Below are 20,225 nucleotides of genomic sequence, written 5' to 3'. Positions count from 1 at the left end.
AACTTTGGCCTGGCGCATGTGAAAAACATGCAACATGTTGAGAGCCCTTCCTAGCATTCTCCTTCAGAACAAAGGCCAAAATTGGCTATATCCCTCAATATAGGTCTGCTTGGAAAAAGTTTCTTCTCTGCGGGCAGCTTCAATCACAATGGAAGCCAGAAGCGACTGGGCCAGAGATACCGTTTCAATTTTCCAGAATGCGCAAAAGTCAGTTAGCATTCTTCACCCCCATCATCATTATCGCCGTCATCTTCATGATCGTACACCACACATATCACACATACGCCCCCGTGTGCCTGCGTTTTATCAGCCTTTCGCTGGCAGGGATTCTGTTTAGCACCTCAGCAGCCTTCCATTTACACCTCGAAAACAGGTGCATATATACTTGATTTTTAAGATAATTTAATTTTTAGTTCTATACACATATAACATGGGGTGTGGCAATCACTTCTAGCTGGAAGATACATTTTTTTTATAATAGTATTATATATTTATGTTAATGTACTTTAATGTAGTCAAGATGTTGCCGGAAACTTCACAGTTCGTTGACTCTTAACATAAAGAAAAAAAAGTGTTTCGATTGGTTTGTATTTAATTGGTAACCAATTATTAAAACAAAAGTTCTTGCCGCACTGCAACTTTGTGAAATAGACACCATTAAGAAATATGGTTAAGTTTCTAATCATGATTAGCTATGGCGAGCCTAGAATGTTTTTTCAGTGCACCCCAAATGCATATAAGCCCGCTCCGAAACTCCATCATATACTCCACTTTGCATATCACAGGAACTTGCACTTTGGGTTTTTGTTTTTGGTTTTTCGGCAAGACAGCAGGTGGATGCAGGAATTAGGGATCTGCGATGGGATGGCAAGAGCACGCCATGGAGCACCAAAGGCTAAGGGGCTCTGGTGCTGAGTCGTCTTTGTCTGGCAGACATTTGCCGTTTACTGTTCTGACATTCCAACTTGGCTGCAATGCAGGCAGGCGACTGACGTGCCTTTTGTCAGCATACGACAATTGCGTGAAATGTGCGGCTCATGTCGGCCAGTTTGTCAGAACGTCGAGCAGCAGAAGGTAAAAATATTTTCGTAATCTGATGGCTAATGCTCCTGAAGTACGCTGTGTGGCTTAGACAGATGTATGGACCAGGAATTTCTTATACTGCAATTTGGAAGAACAAATGGACCTTCGAAATGCATAGGATATTGAAAATATATAAGCTAGTGATTGAAATTAAAACAGCGACATATGATTTTTATTAAGGTACCTCAATCATATTTTTATACGAAGCCTTTCCAAAGCATTTCCTGGAACGCATTGCGCCTTTAATTTGTATAAATTAATTTAACTCTTTCATCAAGCTGAGTTTCATCCAAATTGTTTATCGCAATTGAAAATTAATATGCCAGCTCTGTTCTGTAATCCCATAATGTGTATCAACATCAAAGTGGCCTACGCACGTCATAGCCGGCTGAGCTGCACTTAAAATGCTTTATTCGAAAAATTGCATTTAATTTGCACAATGCAAGTGAAAAAAGTGTTATTTTAAACGTGCTATTTGCACTATGTGCAAACGATGTGATAAAAGATTATGAAATATCATCAGAACGATATGAAAAACTGGCTTAACATCTCATATACATATACAGCTATAGTACACAAATACCACATATACTCGTAAATGCAACAAATTTGTGGAAAACAACCAGGCGAACCACTACAATGCAGCCCCCAACAAGATGGTCAATGTACCCGTAGAATTTTTATTCTCGTCTTTTGCAGGGGTATGAAATATGAGTCAAGTTTTCAATGCATGGCGGATGCATTCATTATGCCGTTGACGAGAAACCCCCGAATGGGCGGAAGTGAGAGAGGTAGAGTGCGGGAGTGGGACGGGTGTAGAGCGAGTGTGTATGTGTATTCCATGTATGCTATTATAGAGTTTCTTTTGGGTTTTTTGTGTGCATTTATGACAAATGCATTGCACTCACAAAGCTCACAGACACACACACACGGGCACTGTCGCAATCTTTATGATCTCATGCATATGTATGCGTTTATAAATGCCACGATACTGTCGCCGAAAGAGATAGCTGTATGTGCAACGGGATAGCACTGTTTTTTATCCAAAATGGTGGTCACTTTGGAACACAGGCACTGCCAAAAAATAGTATATAATTGATAAAGTTATTTATATAAAAATAAATATTTTTGCATATCAAAATCGAGCCCTAAACCCACTAATAATAATTGTCATTTGATTGGAATTTTGTCAATTACATGTTTTTTCGATTTTAAATTAACATTAAACTGCGCGTGGGTTAACTGGAATTTGGGGTTGCCAAAATCGCTTCACCTAAGAAGTTTTACAAATACCAACCCGCTCAGCCGATTTGGTAATAAAAATGCATTCCATACAAGAAGGCCTTGGAAATAAAGGCTTTGCCAAAAAGAGTGATTGGAAAAAGCGGAATGAAATGAAAATGTGAAAGGAAAAAGCTAAAAAAAAGGTGTTGAGAACGCCAAGTCACGAGATGTGGCACTTGGCTGAAAGGCGTTTGCTAATTTTCTAAGACATCAATTCGAGGGGAGCGTTGAAAGTACGTGTGACAATGTCTGACCCCCTTTTTCCTTGTCACCCAGCCACGCAGCGTTTTTTGCGCTGATTTTGGCACGCACACATTTTGCATACTGATCAGCAATCAGTGGCAGCAATTCTTCCAACTTTTTAGAGAGCCTGAGGCCATCTAGGAAGTGCCGAACGCAAATTAAAATTCCACTTTGGCATTTGGGGAATTCAATTATTTTTCGGTGCTCAAGGGCAGGGGCACCCATTGGGTAACATGCAAGTTGACAGTTTGTCTTCTTGTTTGGCTCCTTCTTTTTGACCACCAATAACTGGGGAGTTGGGCGGAATCGCAATGGCAATCGAAATACCCGGCAAATAAATACCGAAGCATCGTTTACACATGCCCAGATTTATTGCCTCCCACCCACTCACTCTGATGCCAATTGTCAGGCAATGCAATCAGCGTGTTTATTGATTTGGAAAATTAAATATTTTTCCTTGATTTCCCACTACGGCACAGAGTGCGAATGCAGAAGTCGAAAAGTCGCGGCCCTCCCACATATTTCGCCATAAATAACGCAATCCGATTTGCCGCTGCTGATGCTGATGTTGCTCCTATGCTTATTTTATGAAATTTCCGGCTGCCCTTAGAAAACATTTTAATTAGTTTAAATTCCCCGGCAAAAACTACAAAAGATCGCCGTTTTCGGCGCATAGACGGGGTCTGTTGTATGCTAGGGGGGATGGATGTATGCTAGCTAGTTTACCGCATTGTTGTCGCTTCCGTATGGCATTCCGCTAAAAGCAAAAACGTGTCGGCACTCGACGGAGAGGAGTCGAAAAAATATGGTCGGAATTTCGCTTGCTTAACGGAAATGTATAAATTGCATTTTGCGCCATCGCAAAAGAGCCTTAATGCGTAAATGGCGGCAGGAGTTGAGTGGATGGGCTGAAACTAAAGCAGGTGCATCTGGAGGAATGTTGTGCTAAATTTTAAAACACGCACTCATACTCGAAAATGAATTGCACAGCTGCAGGATACACGAAATGGGCGACAAAAGTGTCGCTTTCGGATTCAGGACGGTAACTAGATCAGAGTTTCCCGAGTTATTGTTGTGCAGAAAAGTTCCCGGAACTCCAGAAAATACTTGTATATTGAAAAAATATTAGTAGAGTTAAGTAACTTGCGTTACTTTCGTTTCGATGTGTACTATTTCAAAATAGTTTTGTGCAAATCGAACATTTCTGGTATTAAAATATTTTAAAGCGAAGAGTTAAATTTCTTGTCTCACGCCTCGTTGCCTTAAATTCATTATAAACATAACTTGCCAACGCTATAAGCATTCCATTTTAATATCGGGTGTCAGGTGGTTAACTCCACACAGACTCAGCCACCGCATAGAGAAAAAAAGGAAGAAAGAATAGGTGGGAAAAAAGATTGAAAGTGTTAAGAGCATTTTAGCTCTTCGTCTCGCCTGGCACACAATTCCCAGACTTTTCTCACCACCATTCTTTAGCATCCTTTTCGGCAAGAAAAAAGCACTTTACACTAATGCACCTGAAAGTTTAAAACATGTCATAACATAAACATTTATCATCGAAACAGGAACCGGAAGTTGAATTTAGTACCTAACTTGCTGATAAGTTTTAGTAATTTTATTGCAAAAGAAAGTGCAACGAACAATTTGTGAGAGTATTGAATAGTTTTATGATTTAGTTGAAGATATTTTTTAGACTTTGTAAATGTTTTCCAACGGCAGTAGACTTAAACTTCTACAGATTAATGTATATGTAGTCGGTAAAATTATTGGCTTAATGCAAAGAATGCGAGTGTTGCTAAATGCTTTTTGAGCTAATTGATTTCGTCAGCAAAATAATAAACACTTTTCTCATTCTGCAGCTACTTAATTGTGCCTCTTCATTTTAACCAGAGCCAAATACAAACAAAGCCAAATAGGAGTCCTCAGAAAACCTCATAAATTCCTTCAAAATAATCGTTAGCGCCTATGAGAAAATTTAGTCTAAGTACAGCATATAAAAAGCTCTTGTCTAGAGCTTCTCGGCTGAGAAATTTGTGTGTGTAGGCAAATTTTTAATTTATTTCAATTTCACTTTTAATTTAGGCACTAATCTAGGCAATTTGTACTCTTACACGCCATTAAACAGTACATAAAACGGGAAATTAGTCGAGATCAGCAACCAAGGCGATAATTAAAATACACTTTCCAGAGTGGCTTGGGAATATCTTTTTTTGATGTAAAAGGTGCTATAAATAAAATAATAAATTAATATTTTAAAAACCCGTCGCACGGTATTGCCCAGCACAAGGCAAATAATCCCTCACATTTTTGAAGATATTATATTTTTCCTGAATACAAAACAAACAAAGTTTTAATCCGGCTGGATAACCTTAGGCCGGTAAAAGCTTTATATTCTCGAGATAACAAATATGACACAAACAGCAACGCCTTGCTCCATCGCCTTGCTGAGATGGCGGTGCCCTGTGAGCCATAAAATGCCCACGGAATATTTATTTGCTTTCATTTATTTTCAATAATTTCGAAATTTCCATTACATTAGTTTCGGTTGTTGTTTTTTCCCAGCGTCCTTCCCTCATGATGTTCTTTATGCCTTTGCACGAAAACAAACAAATTTTGGGGCGATTTCGAAGGCCACCCCATCGACAAATTCTTGCTTTGATTACTAAACTAAATTTCACCCCCTGGAAAAGTTGCTACAAATATAAAATAAATGCCATCGGTCTGTGGAGCCGAAAACTTTTCTCATTTCTACTTTCGATACAGCAGCCGCGGCCCTTGGATTCTGTTCGAGCCGTTTTTCCTCGGGGCTTGTGGATACTTTTCGATACTTTTCACTGCTAGCCACCACAAATCCATGTGACATTTGGCACTTGCCCTTCGTCCTGTCTCTGGCGAACAAATTTACACATCTTTTGAGTTGTTTTCGGGTTTCTTTGGGTTTTTTTTTTGTGCTCCGCGGCTGCCTCTCTGAAACTTTAAGTTGCTTTTGTCGTATAGCTTCCGTTTCCTGTTCATTTGTTCACATTTGGCATGTCAGATGCGGAAATTTTTTTAATATAACTGTCAACAGTTGATGTAGATTAAGAAATTATGGCAGTTCGAAGAAAGTTTGCCTGGCAATGTTTGGGTTTGTGTGTTGGGCTGGGTGGAAAATCAATCAGCAGCAAAGTTCTGGGAGCGAGGAACTAATAATGTGAATGCACTGAAAGAAATTGTGAAAAGTAGTAATTGCTATAGTTACTTTCTCCAATACTTTTTTAATTGAATGTTCTAAAAGATAATCAATAATACAATTTTTGTCAATCAATTTGACTTTAAAATTAAAATAGCATACATTATAGCTTAATCTTAATTATTTATAGTAAACCTACATTTTTGCTAGGCATGAAAGAGGTATGAATGTTAAGATGTACTTTTCTGTATTTATGTCAAATATCTTTTTTTCAAGTTTTCATAGCCCACGTTTCTACAACGATATCTGCCATCTGCTTGAATTTTTTTTGTGACGGCCATTAGGGACGGAATATGGCCAATCCATAGGCCACTTATTGCATTTTGATCGGAATCCGATTTGGATTTCCACCCAGCTCAAAGGCGAACGTCTTTATTGCTCCTATTCAGCTGCCAAGACTCAGGATATGCCTTGACCAGTTTCACTTCCCATTCCACAAACTGTTGCCAGTCGACACTGTTTCGATTGGGCATGCGACTGCACCAGAGCCTTGCATAAAGGCATCTGAAATGAATATGAATGGACCATTGGGTCAGCCATCGAGATTTCCGTTTTCTGGTTCTAAGATGCTGGTAAAGATACATTTGCTAGTAGCATTTATTTCTAATTAGGCTACTTTGTAACTGCTTTTAACTTGAGTTTTCCAATTACTCCGTAAGAGAAGCTAAATTGCAATGTCAAATAACTTAAATATTTACCGCCACAAAATATTGAATTTCTCTGAAAGCTATTAATTAATACGCACATTATTATTTATATGCTTTTAGTCAAGCTCTTTGTAGTGAAGTTAAAACCTAACGAGCTTGACAATCGCACGTATCGAAATGTAAATTTTTCACTGTGACGACCCTGTTATTAATCAACCGATATAAGATGTATCCAACTAGGTTCGTAAAGCGAAAATAAAGACTCGAGAGAATCGAGAGCCCCGCCACTTTTAGATAGCAGATAACTGCCAGGCGAATCAGTTAAAGCCCAGGATTGTGCCCCTTATCAAAACCAAATTGCGAATCTCCGACTAGGAGGCGGGGAGCAAAAACGCAAAGGATAATCTCAAACAACAATAGGATGAGTGAAAGGGCCAACGTCTTTTATCAACTGAATGTGCCATAATAAATGCGAAGAAGACAAATGTGGGGAAACCAAAATGCTGTGGTCTCTTCTTGTTCCTTGCGTTGACTTTAAGTTACACAAGACACTGGAAATCTCAGTCACTCGAAAGTAATCGGGGGCCAGCAAATAAAACAAACCGGCTAACCAACTAATCGGAGAAGGGACCGACTTAGCGCTGTTGTTGCTCTACTATTGATAAGCATCGAATTCATTAATTTATATGTTCGATGAGTATCAAGCGAGGAATCGCACAAGCAGAAAGGAGTTCGCCTCCTTCGTCAGGATGGCTTTGTAATGTGAAACTAAGTGATTTGAGCCGGACATGTGTGCGATTGTATCCCTGCCCCCGTGCGTGTTTGTATCTAAGAACGTGTCTGTATATCTTCATTACAAATCCTAGCTGGGTTTCGCCTTGTGGATTTCAAATGAAATGTTCTGCCTGTCCTCTAAAGCTATGAGCCAAAGCCCCATATAGAATCGCACAGTGGGTCAGGAGCAGGTTAATCACCAGCCATAGTTGGAATAATACATGTATGTATAATACATGGACTACTTTAATGTAAGAATGGTCGAGAGTTCCTCAGAATCTTTGCTACTTTGCGCTTTGCTATAGTCAAATTATTTTTGGCTTGTACATACAAAACAGTTGAGTCATACCGCCATCTAGTAACAAAGCTAATTGCCCTCTTAACCCACTGTGCCATCTTTGCACTGTCTTCATGGCAAGAGCTGCCTTTGCTTTGGGGGGACTTGTAGCTTGACTTAAGTAGTAATTTCAATCAATTTGGCCGAGCCACCACACAGACCAACACACCCAGCCACGCAAACAAAGAAAGAAGGATAGCTCATGCCTAGGGACTGAGAACAATAAAATCTGAACTTAAATATGTCACAGCAATTAATACAACAGCAGACCGAAAACCAAACCCAAGCCAAGTGCAGACACCAGTCCGAAATGCCAGATACAAACATGGAACAATAACTGAGCCTTGTGTCAAAGGGCCTTTGCAAACGAAAGTGAAATCCCACACCAAAAGGTTCTGTGGGAAATTTCAAAAAGCATTTGCTTTTTGGTGCACTGGGACGAATGCGTAATGTGGGCCAGGCCAATTCCTCATCTTCGAAAGGTGGAATTCAGGAATATTTTGCATTTGACAGCTCATTTGCTGGTTGTTTCTTTGAAATTTCGGACTTAGGCCTTTTAATAATGCGAAAATTGTCAACTTAACATTGGGGTCAAATGATATATGGCCAATCGATGAACCAAGTCAAACAGAACCAAAAACATTTACACAATTAGGAAATAACCCTGGCTGCTCAATAAATCAACAAATATTTACATATATCACAGATGAAGCAAGCTAGTTATAAATCAAATTGCTACAATCAATTAAAATACTAAAAACAGGACATTCAAGTTGTGGGTGGTTGCTGTCGTTACGGGCTTGAACATCCGTTGAAGGACGCAATGTTGTTGTTTTTAAATAATATGGAAGTTCATTTGTTATAAGCTGTAAAACTAATTATTTTCAATTGTTTTTGGACATAACAGTTCAATAATAATTTAAAACTTAAGGGATTTGCGCTATTTCTCATCTATTGTTAAAGGTTTCGAAAATGACCTTTGCTTAGATTCATAAATTAAATATAATGCTGTTGCGGAAACCGCACATTTGGAGTCATCATTTTCCACTGCTGATGTCAAACAATCAGACCGTCCTCCAGACCAATCAATAATCCCAAAAGCTCCATTTGAGTGGCATAAACAAAATGTAAGGGACCTAAGACCTCTGGATTTTCAATTCCTCTTCACTTTCTCTTTCCAGTGGCCTGACTTTCACATAAATTTCCTATGATTATAGTGCCCACAGATCCGAAGAAGCCAGCACGTCAAGTAGCAACGATGATGCTTAGGTGCTGGAAAATGGCAGACGGCAAGTGAAACTGCACACGGATCTGGGATCTGGGAACTGGATCTGGGAACTGGTAACTGGGAACTGGGAACTGGTAACTTGGAACTTGGCATTGAAGGGGCGTGGTAGCCCGGCCACATTGTTTTGTAATTTATTTTGTTTCAGACAGTTTTTCCATGACGATATGCAGGGCGCCCCGGACCGAAATCAACTTGCTACTTATGCGTCGTCATTGCATAAACAAGGCACTCGACGGCAGCAGGTTTACCGGTCTGGTTTTCCCTGAGAATTTCCCCACTCACTGAGAAATTGCAACATTACGTGCCCCAGGAGCCACGTCCACTTCTCATGCAAAGCATGCACAATTCTCCAGAGCTCCGGACTAAAGATAAATTGATATTTTGGGTCTCACTGGTTCTGGTGCCCCGACATTTTCCTAGGTGCCTTATTTTTGCTCTTTTTTTGTTAGGCAATACGCAAATGGTAAAACTGTCCATTAACACAAAAAGAAATAAAAGTAAAACAAGAATATCAAGAACAACAAGAACAACAGGGAAACAATAAGGTAGACGGGATGCAGAAAAAAGTCGAAATCCTTTATTGTCCATTGTCGACCATGGAGTTCTCTATCAGAATGCCTTAATTAAGAACGCTCGGAGTCTGGCCAAAGAGTCAGACTTCATTTCGATTTTTAACAGCGCAGCTGTTACCAAAAACCCAACGATTCCATTTGCCTGAAAAACTCAACTCAACCCAACCAACTTGCCAACCAAGCCCACTTCGTCCTGTCCTGTCAGGGAAAAAATGGAAACCAACAATTTGCAGTTTACATTTAACAGCAGATCGGGGTTGGTATGGGGATGGGGATGGGGATGGGACACGTTATTGGAAAAGCAGTGAAAATTGGTTTGTTTGACGGGCCGATGTCTGGCGGAATAACATAGCCCCGCACATATGCACATATACCCACACGCACACACACACACGCACACACAGCGAAACGTATATTTTATATCGCATTTAGTTACCGTCATTGTCGAAAACTCTCGGATAGCAAAGAAAATTACATCGATAGGGGATTACCTTTACGATCAGGAAAAAGTAAAAACAAAATAATGAGAGCCAAGCCACCGATGGAAAGTCAGTCAGGACCAGGACCCTTACATCGAGTTGCATTTTTTGTGACTCTTCATAACTGTAGCATAACTGTGCTAGAGATCCCAATCAAGTTGATGTCTCTGAAAGTATTAACAAAAAATATGACATATTTTTAATGAATACACAACGAATATATTAACAAGGAACGATACAGCATGTTATCCGTTTAAGGTTTATGAAAAAAATTTTCCCTTTTTGCGAAATAGTTTTAAGTAGGACCGATTTACTGAACCGATTTTAGTTATTTATTCTCAAATTATACTAGTATCATAACTTAAGGTACAAAATGTAGCACTACCAAAATGCATATACATAGGTGCCTTTGGAAAATTGACTTTCTCACTTCCTACGTCGCCTAATCTCCATAAAAAAATGCTTATTTACAACATTTGCAAACATTTTGAATAGCTGAAGCATTCATGGGAAACCACTCGAAATGCAAACTCCCTCTGCACATATGGAGGAAATCGTTTTTCACAGCAAATATTTACAAGAAATACGAATTTTAATTTATGCAACAATCGACGAGACGAATCGTCTAAATGGAGTTCGTCGGGGGTTAAGGGGGCCAAACAAATCGATCCATCAACTGCAGTTGCAGTTGGTCATGCAAGATAGCTGACGGAAAATAAAAGGTATATTTGTATCTATGCATTTTGTATGCGGGCTTTCAGCAACTGTTGTCCACCAGGTAGTTGACACACTCCACTCAACCCCGCCAGTTGTCCCGTATATTCTCGAGAGCCCAGCAACCCATTTATGTTTATATGTGGCACATTGCACACTTGTCATCCGCTGTTTCGAAATTCCCTTACGCAGGCAAATAGAAAAGTAAAAATCAACAGGCCCATTTTCAGATGACACCAATTTTATTTGGTTAGATAATTTTATGGTTCAAACTTAAAAATCCTTCATATTCGCTTTTAGTAATTTAGATTGTACAATTCTTTATGTGACAAATTCTTACTTATATTTAAATTAGTTATTAAAAAATAACTATAATTGGACAACAATAAAAATTATCCACTTATTGAAAAGAAATGATGACAAATATAAAAACATTTTTTTTATTTCTGATGTAACATGTACATTTAAAATTCGATGAGTACAAGAAAATGGGAAACATACCAGAACAGAGAAATACATTTTTATAACAGAAAAATCAATGAGTGCTTTAGGAATCGGTAGACACTTTGTGCTCTTGTCCAGAGATTGACAGAGTGTCTTCGTTTAAGCTTTCTTTAGCTCATCGCGTAAGCCAAGGAGGCTGCCAGGTGGTTGTTGTGAGCTGTGAGCGGGTCGTTGTATCGGTTGTATCAAGTGACGGTTGATCTGTTCTTTGACAGTGGGAAAACAGAGGTCATTTGCTAGAGCGTCGTTTTTCATGCAATTGCAATCGCAATTGCAATCGTGCACAGCGGTCGGTTTTGAACTCTTTGCACTTTCATGGCATTCGATTCTGAAGCAGTGCCCATCATATGGATGCAGTAGGTCATTGAGGGGACCACCATCGATTTGAATAGCAACACTCTGTTGTCGCGGCTCAGCTTGCTCCTTGGCTTGAGCAGCCAGTTGATCTTCCTCAGTTGCTATGTTGTTGTGTGCTGTTCCCAGGTGAGCCGCTTGTCCAGGATCAAATCAAGGTACTATACCTGGAAAGATTGCGGAATGGTTAACCTTAGAAAGGATCTGTCCTTTCAATGAGAAATAACAGTGTTCCGATTTGCTTTCATTTATAGAAATGTTCCATCTGTTGGACCACTTACCGTACGAGTCCAGAAATTCCTGGGTGAGTAAGGAAGTGTTCGCAATGAACGCAGTGTCGTCAGCGTAGGTTGCCAAAAGCCTAAGACACAGCACATCTGCAGTAAACAGGGCACAACACGGGACCCAGGACACTTTCCTTACCGCGACCATATAGCTTTGATTAAGAAGTTATCTACTGTTCTGCTATTTTCATGATGTTAAAGAAGCTTTTGACAACGTGTGGCATGATAGATTATTTTATAAGTTTAAATATAGACTCGGATCAGTCATCGAAACCTTATGATCTAATAATAGTGACTCCGCCAGGTGGAGCTGATAAGCAATCTCTGAAGCAGTCGCCTTGCTTCTAGCATATCTCAACCTGCTTTCCACTTGACTCGACTACAGCATTCTCTCTGGTCTTCAGTTCACCGAGAAAGAGACGCTTGATGAGCATGGGACGGGTCAGAGTTCAGGGCTTTGTTTGTTTCCAAGTGCGATTAAGCTTTTTGGCGACGCTTTGGCGGGTGCCTGCAGATACACAAACACACAGTCGACACTCATAAAAAACTTGCATGAATGCCAAATCCTCCGTGCCTTTTGAGTCTGGATCAGCCTTTGTCAAGGACACACCCTTAGGATCTCACGTCCGAAAAGTCCCTGTTTTCTATTGTCTGAATAATTATTTAAAACAAATGTATTTTTAATGCATATGTGTTTTGAATAAATGGAATAATAAATCATAAAGCCTAAATAGTTTTATCCAAATTTATTACATCACTCTTTGTTTATTGTTATATTTTAAAAATTATAATGATTTTATGTGCTCAGCTAGCATGTTTTTACTGTCGCCTATTTAAATAAATATATAATATAAGCGAATTAAAAACTTAGCATGGGAAAAATACAAGAAATATATATTTATATATTTTAAAAAAGTTTTCAGCCAGCTTATCCTCTTTTTAAAATTTTTTTTGTGTATCTTATAACAAAATCTTGGCTTAAATACTGGATCCCGTGTTCGATATATACAATTTGAAGTGCTGCACAATGCATGCCGAAAAAACATGACAAAGAACAAGTGTCATGCTAAAATTGCACAGATTTTCATTTAACATAATTCCCGAAACACAAAAAAAAAAGTTCGCCAAACCAGAGTGGCGAAAAACCAAACAAAACACACACAAAAGTGGGAGTCTGTCGCCATTGTCGCGGCTCCAATTCAATACAATAATAATAAAATTTGTATGCAAAATAGGCGTTGAGTGTTGAATGCATGCAAAAAGATTGCAGGACGAAACCACTGGGCGTATTGTGGTGCAGGGTGGTGTATCGCGCAATGGCTCGATTTACATATACAAATATGCAGGAGAGCGGCGATGTAGTTGGTTCGTGTTGAAAAATCGTAATCAAAAATTGCGCAATAATTTGCATGTTTATTTAATAGCCGGGCGCATAGAGCGCCCAAATGACCTACAGCCCGCCGATTTTCCCCTATGAAAATACGGGAAAAATGCAGGACAAAGTGTCCTTTGCTTATACACATACACATACATATAGTACATACATATGTGAGTGGCAGGCATTGCAGGGACAAACATTTCGGCAAATGCCACAAACTGTGAAACTCTGCATGTGCTTTTTTCTTTTTAATGCCTTCGGTCACCCTCATTTCTAGGCTTTTACCCCCTTTTTGCTGCCATTGAGTATCTCATAATGTGAGTAATTTTTTTTTAGCTTCCCCGCTAATGAAATTGTCTGCGGGCTGAGCTTTGTTCGCACTCTTTTAAGTTTGTTTTTGTCATTTGGGGCAAAAACGTTGGCCACAAAATTTTATGACACCAAAATCAAAACAAAACACCAACCAAAACAGAAAACCAACAAAAGAGAAACCCAAATTAGCGGGCAATTTTAGAGATAGAGGTTTTTGTTTGGAATGTTTTGAAACGAATTGTGAATCAGGATCGTGAAGTTGCAAATGAACGGAAATTAAGTGAAATCGTATCATAAAATATAAAATTATTATTTCTGCTGTTCCATGATAAACAGTAAGATAACATTGGTTGAATTTGTATGTGTTTTAACTTGTAATTAAACTTAATGATAGTCACTCAAAGTTAAAGCAGAAAATATTGGTTTAAGCAGAGTCAGATGTGTACCTTAAAAAAAAGTGGACCTCTCACATAAACACATTCACATTCATATATTTTGAATGTTTTGTAATTTATTTGACATATTTATGGGGTTCATAAATACAGATACATACATATATAATGCATTTATTTCTATTTGGCGATTTTTTAGTTTTTATAGCCAGCAATGAAGTTGCAAGCAGGCAGAGCCATCAAAAATGTATTTATTCGTTCAAGTTTGGACTACTTCCAAAGCCAGCGACTATGTAACGCAACAAAAACAAATAATTTCACTATTTTCGCTGCATTTGTTGCTCTGCTCATACACCATACGCCATGCACCACCCTGGTCAAAGTTGCAACAGCAAAACATAAAACATTTTTTATGTAATGGTTTTTATTATTTTCCACCCCGTCCCAGCAGAGCTTCTTCTGGCTTATTTTCCATTTTGGCTGCTTCTTTCTGTGGGCAGCTGCCTGAACTATTGACAGCTGATGATAAAAAATTGTTTGAAAAATAAACCAAAAGCCTGGAAAAACATAGAGTGGGCGAAAGGATGGGGATGAATAGGTACTGGAAATGGATTTCGAACTGGGTGAAAAAGGACAGTTAGATATGGCTTAAAAGAAAAACTGAAACGCATTGCTTTTGCGACTTGACTTGGTCAAGTGGTTGGTACCCAGTTTTCCAATTTACTTTGAACATTTGGCTTCAACAAATCGCAGCTTTGTTGGTACTTTATAAACATATTGTTCTTCAATTTGCATAATATAATATAAATAGAAAATAGTAAGTTCCTAAAGGCCAGTTTGCGAATACCTTGACGGCTTTGAAAAAAATCCCTCCGAATAATGCAAACATCTTTCTATTTCAGACACTTTTTTCTTTAGACCAATTCCTATATATTTAATTCGCATTGGCATTCTATTAAGGTGAAAATTCTGTCGCCAAAGTCCCTTAGTCAATCCATTCCATTTGAGTACGTCCCAACGCATCCATTCGCGAATTAAACATTTTTCGCCTTTACACTTTTAATTTATGTATTTACTTTCTTGGTTTATTTGCCTTTCTTTATGCCAGCCGGCAACTTGGGACCCTCTGTGCCAGCCACCTGCGGCATTTTCACTTTCCGAGCCTCTTATTGAAATTCCAAAGTTGAAATGACTGCAAAGTGGGCGGACGGATAGGGCAGGACGAGTACCGGGTGATGGTCGAGGTCCTGGCAGTGGCTACAGTGTTGACAGCCATGTCAGCTACCATACCCATCGCCGTCATCGGTTGCCGTTTTCCCGTGGAGCTTCTCTTTTTTCCTGGTCGTTTTGTGGTCGCGCTTCGGTATGGAGTCTGCTTTGAGTCGACTATATACCATAGATATGTATATATGTAGAATAATACATTTTCGGGGCTTCATTTAAGAGTGAGAAGCACTTACAAGGCAACTTAGAGGAGACCCTTTCCCGGCTGTTTGTTTTGTCTGTGTTGTCTGGCACTTTGTTTTGCTGCTTAACTTTTGATCAGCTTTTAATATTACTTAATGTGGCCAAATTAAATGTTTTCCGTCTGTAAAGTTTTATTGCAAATTATACATTGAAGTTACGGTCAACGCCACACCCGATTGCAAAATCAATAAAAACGCAAGATAAACCAGGACATAAATTTATAACCATGTTTGCTATAAGCTGCTTTAAGCCACATAACCAAAACAACTTATTTAGAGATCCTCCGGGCTTATCAATATTTTGGCAAATTAATGCAATGTTTGTTAAGTTCTGATCCCACAAGGTGGATGTACCATGTAAACATTAATAGGAAACAACAATTTTAAAACAAACTGCTTAAACGGATTTAAATAATAAATTTGTAAATACCTATTTTATCAGGAAAAATGCAATAAAAGATGGTTGAACAACATCTTGGTCGAAAGTGGTCATTACAGATGGTTTATAAAAGTCATAACAACAAAGCAGCCACATAAAAGAATACAACATAAGTCGATGCTGGCGTCGGAGTTAAAAATACTACACAATAGAACATTACAATATGTATAATAAAGCTTGTCAAGGAGCAGCTTCCCTCCCTTTCTATCGCAGGAAATCCAACTTTTGTGGAGTCCTGAGCAGGTTGTCGTCCCTCCAGTTAAATGGTGAACCATTAAAAGTGCACATTTGTAAACATAAACTGACAGATAAACACTGAGAGCAGACAAAACTTTCTTCGGCCCAAGGGTGAATGGAAGGAAAGTGAATGATACGAAGAGTTGCCCATGCAATTTTCATTGGTTTATATTGCACAGCCACACACATTTATCAAGGGAAGGGTACGAACTCGAATCACACACACATCTGACCAGGAAAGGCAGTTAGAATACTTAAAAAACGTAGATTGTGAAAGTTTTTATAACAATATAAAATGGCTGAAACAGTTGTTGTTCTTGTGTGGTTTTAGGGGCGGTCCTCGAGGATTGGGTATCTGGTGGTCACTGCCACACAACAATGTGCAGCTGAAGGACAATTTTGAGCGCCCTGCGATAAATGCAGGTACATCAAGTGCGGGTCTCAGTACCGAGGTCAGGGGTCGGAGGTCGGAGGGCACAACAAAATGCTCGCTCGTTGAATGGGTCAATATGGGAAACAAAAGCGTTGTTCACCGGTGGAAACAGAAAAACAAAATGGAGGCAACGGAACAAAAAACACCATGCACTGCGAAAAAGTTTTTAATTAAAGTTGGAGATTTTAAGAAAAATGTGTGGTTAAAGTTTGGAAGTGTCCAAAGGAAAAAACAGACTTTAGCAATAAGAAAACGACAAAATAAAATGGATATTCAAAAGAAGTTTCGAGAAACAAACTCTAAGCTTATTTACAATAAAAAGCATTTACAATTTTATTCATTTCAATTATTTTAAGCCATTAAATGAAAAGCGTTGTAGGGCATGCACGCTTTGATTACAGCGAGAAAAATATCTAAGTTGTTCTTTAAAGTATACAAAAAAAATCCTTTATGTATTCGTTTCTACTACACCCCTTAGCCAGTGTAGCCAAATGATAGGGACTATAAAACGAGAAAAGAAAGAAAATCGAGAACCCGGTGGTCGGATGGGACTCTACTTTGTTTTCAACATTTTGTGTTGTCATTTGAAACATCGAACGGAAGGCAGCGGTCGGATTAGCTGGTCACTCGCTTTTCAAAGAAGGGGTTCGAATCGTAGTTAGTTAGTAGTTAGCATCGAATTGGAACCCCAAGACGAGCCTGGGTGTTCTGTTTTGCACTCTGCTTTTTGGTTTGGCGACCCCCAATTAGATCTTAACAATCTATAAACAAATTAAAATAGAGTGCTTATTACTACGAGCACTATGTGGAATTTTAGGCAAGCGAATTAAACCTTTAATCGTATATTTTTAAAACACTTTATATATGCGAAGCCACAGATTCATGCATACTTCACTTACGAAACTCACTTTATTTGCAGATTTTATTGAAGCACTCAAGGATGTGTCGGTAATGATACCACAGGCGGTGAAACGTGGCAGCAATGCGCTATTTACTTGTAATTACGATATGGAAAACGATACTCTATATTCGGTTAAATGGTATAAGGGCAAGCGTGAGTTTTATCGCTATACGCCCAAGGAGAATCCGGCGATGAAGGTCTTTGCCATGACAAGTGGTCTCAATGTCGAGGTAAGTACAGCCGTGCCCTTACACTGCCTCTCGTTGATAATGTAGATGAGGCTGTGGATATGGATAATTTCCCTCAACTCCGTGTCCCCATAACGCGCACATGTTACTGCAGTTGCGTGTAAATTATGTCCATAATGGCTGATTGCCAGGATCCCTGCTGGATTCGTTCTCACAACGACATTTGCCGGCTTATATTTGCCACTGCCCGTTGTAATTATGCCAGTCCATCCGGAGACGGATCCGTTAAGAGTTGTTGGGCGTGGCCAATTAGTCGCGCTTGCGATTGACTTGCGGCTCATTAAAAAACAATATATACACATATGTATGTACATATATACCTATAGAGATTGCATAACCCGTTAAAAAATATAGTTAGCGAACACGAAAATATAATCAGTAAATATTTCAAATATTCGTTCTATTCAAAATGGTGACTTATCACAGTTTAGCTTTTACATACTCCAAATTTAACTTAACAAACAAAATCCCTTTCATTCTTGGCATTGTAACAAGTTATCCCAACGGACCCGTTGGCAGGGTATAATAAGAACCCTTAATTATTACGGCGAAATACACAAGAGCCAATTAGGTATCAGCAGCAACAAATTGGGTTAAACACTCGCACGAGCCTCAGCCATTGATCCTCTGGAAGTAGCAACGACCTTTGCCCCCACTGGCCGCACTTAATTTGGCCTTCTATGTGACATTTATTCTGAAAATTACGCACAGTATTAAATGCAATTTATTAAATTTGATTTTTATTAAGTGAATTGTGTTATGCGAGGTTTCCTCGTTTTCACTTCAGGAGATTAAATTTCGTCAGCATTACAAAAATGTATTCTCATTTATGATTGGAGGATGGAAATCGCAAATGGTCAAATGTTGGGTTAAGCAAATACTGCAAATGTATGATTACAGCTTACTTTTAAAGGCGATTAATGATTATAATAACACTATGTAAAAACAAATTCAAGACATTGAATGCAGTGAAAAGGGGTTTTAATTTGTGTATGCCGATAGCCAAAAATATATTTTCTGTAACTTTCTGTTTGGGTTGTTGATAACAAAACTTTAAAGAACTAAATATATTTGTCTTATTATGAATATAAAGTGGACAACAAGTGCTTTAAGTTTCCTGGAACAGATCCCCTAGGTTATCTGAAGTTTTTCCTTATTTTCGTCCTATAAAATGCATGAGAGACAAAGAAAAGTATGGGGAAAGGGATTACACTTATGAATCAAAAGAAATCTGCCACTCGTAGCCCCACGGCAAGTTGCTTTGACTCAAAGAAGAACTTAATCAAATCGAGATGACCCCTTCAGCTTTAAAATCAACCCTTCACCATTCACCTTTCACCTTCATGCCCTCAATTTGCAGTCACTTTCCAGCAAGCTGCTGCGCTTTTCATCATTCAGGACCAAGACGAAATTTTCATATTTTTCCCATAGCATTTTTCAGTTTCTGTGCGCTCTGTCGCGGGTTATATTCAATTTCTATGCACCGCGTCCAGCCAATTTCGAGCAACTAATTTTTATTACGTTCTTCATTTCCCCGCCGCTGATATTCTGATTTTCTGCATTCGCTTTATCCTTTCTCCAGCGCAACCTTTCGAATCAGAGCCACGTCGTCCTGCAGTCGGTGCCGCTGAATATTTCGGGGAAATTTACATGCGAAATATCGGTGGAGGCGCCCACTTTTCAAACGGCCATGGTGTCCGGCGAAATGGAGGTGGTTGGTAAGTGAAAAAATCCAAAAATGTACATTCATACATATATATCCAGATGTACCGTTAAGAATCGCAATGGGCTAATGCTAATGGAAAGGCAGACCGGCAAACCGGCGGTCGAGGCTAGCAAATTAATTAGAACAAATCTATTTGAGCCTGCCCCGGTGGCAGGCGGATAGGTCCTTTTTCGGCTAATTTTACATTTCCATTCCTTGGCCAACTACTAACGACTGTTTCCCCTCCTTTTGGCCAACTTTTTGTAGAGCTGCCGGAAGAGCACACTGTGGTTACCGGGATACAGGCACGTTATCGCATCGGCGATTTGGTCGACGGCAATTGCTCAATTAAATACTCGAAACCGGCTGCTAATTTGACATGGACTATTAATGGTATTGTGGTAAGTTTTGGTTTCGTTTCCCACTGTTATCCGCATCCGGACACGCCCACTATCCGCCTATTCCGCCCATACTGCATTTCAATTAGCCGTCAATCGGAGGTCTTTGATCACTTTCTATTGATGGACTGGCCATTTTTCAATTAGTCATCAGTTCATGTAAAGGGGTGAAACTTCGAATGCACTTTGAGTGGGAAATTGCGGATGGGTAATGCATGTTTATTGGATGACAGGAGGTTGCCCTATAACTCTCCTTTTGTTTATATTAAACTTCTATTGGAGGGGTGTAGATAAATACTCAAAAAAGTGTGTTTTAAAAGATTTCTTCTATAAACAATTAGCAGTAACCCTTTCACCCAGCTGCATTATTTTCCAAAAAGAGGATATTCGTCTTATTTCCATATAATATAACTAAGTTACTTTTCTATTACTAATGGAGACTCATTAAAAAATGAACTCATTTAATTACGTATACGTCATCCATTTTTCATTATCATTTTTCATCCTTATTCAACTAATAA

General features: G+C 39.0%; 1 protein-coding gene across 1 annotated transcript in view; it reads left to right on the top strand.

Annotated features, from left to right (window-relative positions):
* Window positions 1–20,225, top strand: part of LOC120457218 — a 43,569-nt gene that overhangs the window by 15,111 nt on the left and 8,233 nt on the right. The window contains exons 3-5 of the mRNA XM_039644592.2: window positions 17,372–17,583; window positions 19,184–19,319; window positions 19,574–19,707. Of these exons, the coding sequence (XP_039500526.1) occupies window positions 17,372–17,583; window positions 19,184–19,319; window positions 19,574–19,707 (482 nt within the window). The remainder of the gene's footprint in view (window positions 1–17,371; window positions 17,584–19,183; window positions 19,320–19,573; window positions 19,708–20,225) is intronic.

This window comes from Drosophila santomea, chromosome 2L, assembly GCF_016746245.2.
Source record: "Drosophila santomea strain STO CAGO 1482 chromosome 2L, Prin_Dsan_1.1, whole genome shotgun sequence".
NCBI lineage: Eukaryota > Metazoa > Arthropoda > Insecta > Diptera > Drosophilidae > Drosophila > Drosophila santomea.
The sequence above is the reverse complement of the archived record's forward strand: the minus strand, read 5'-3'. Positions and strand labels throughout refer to the sequence as shown.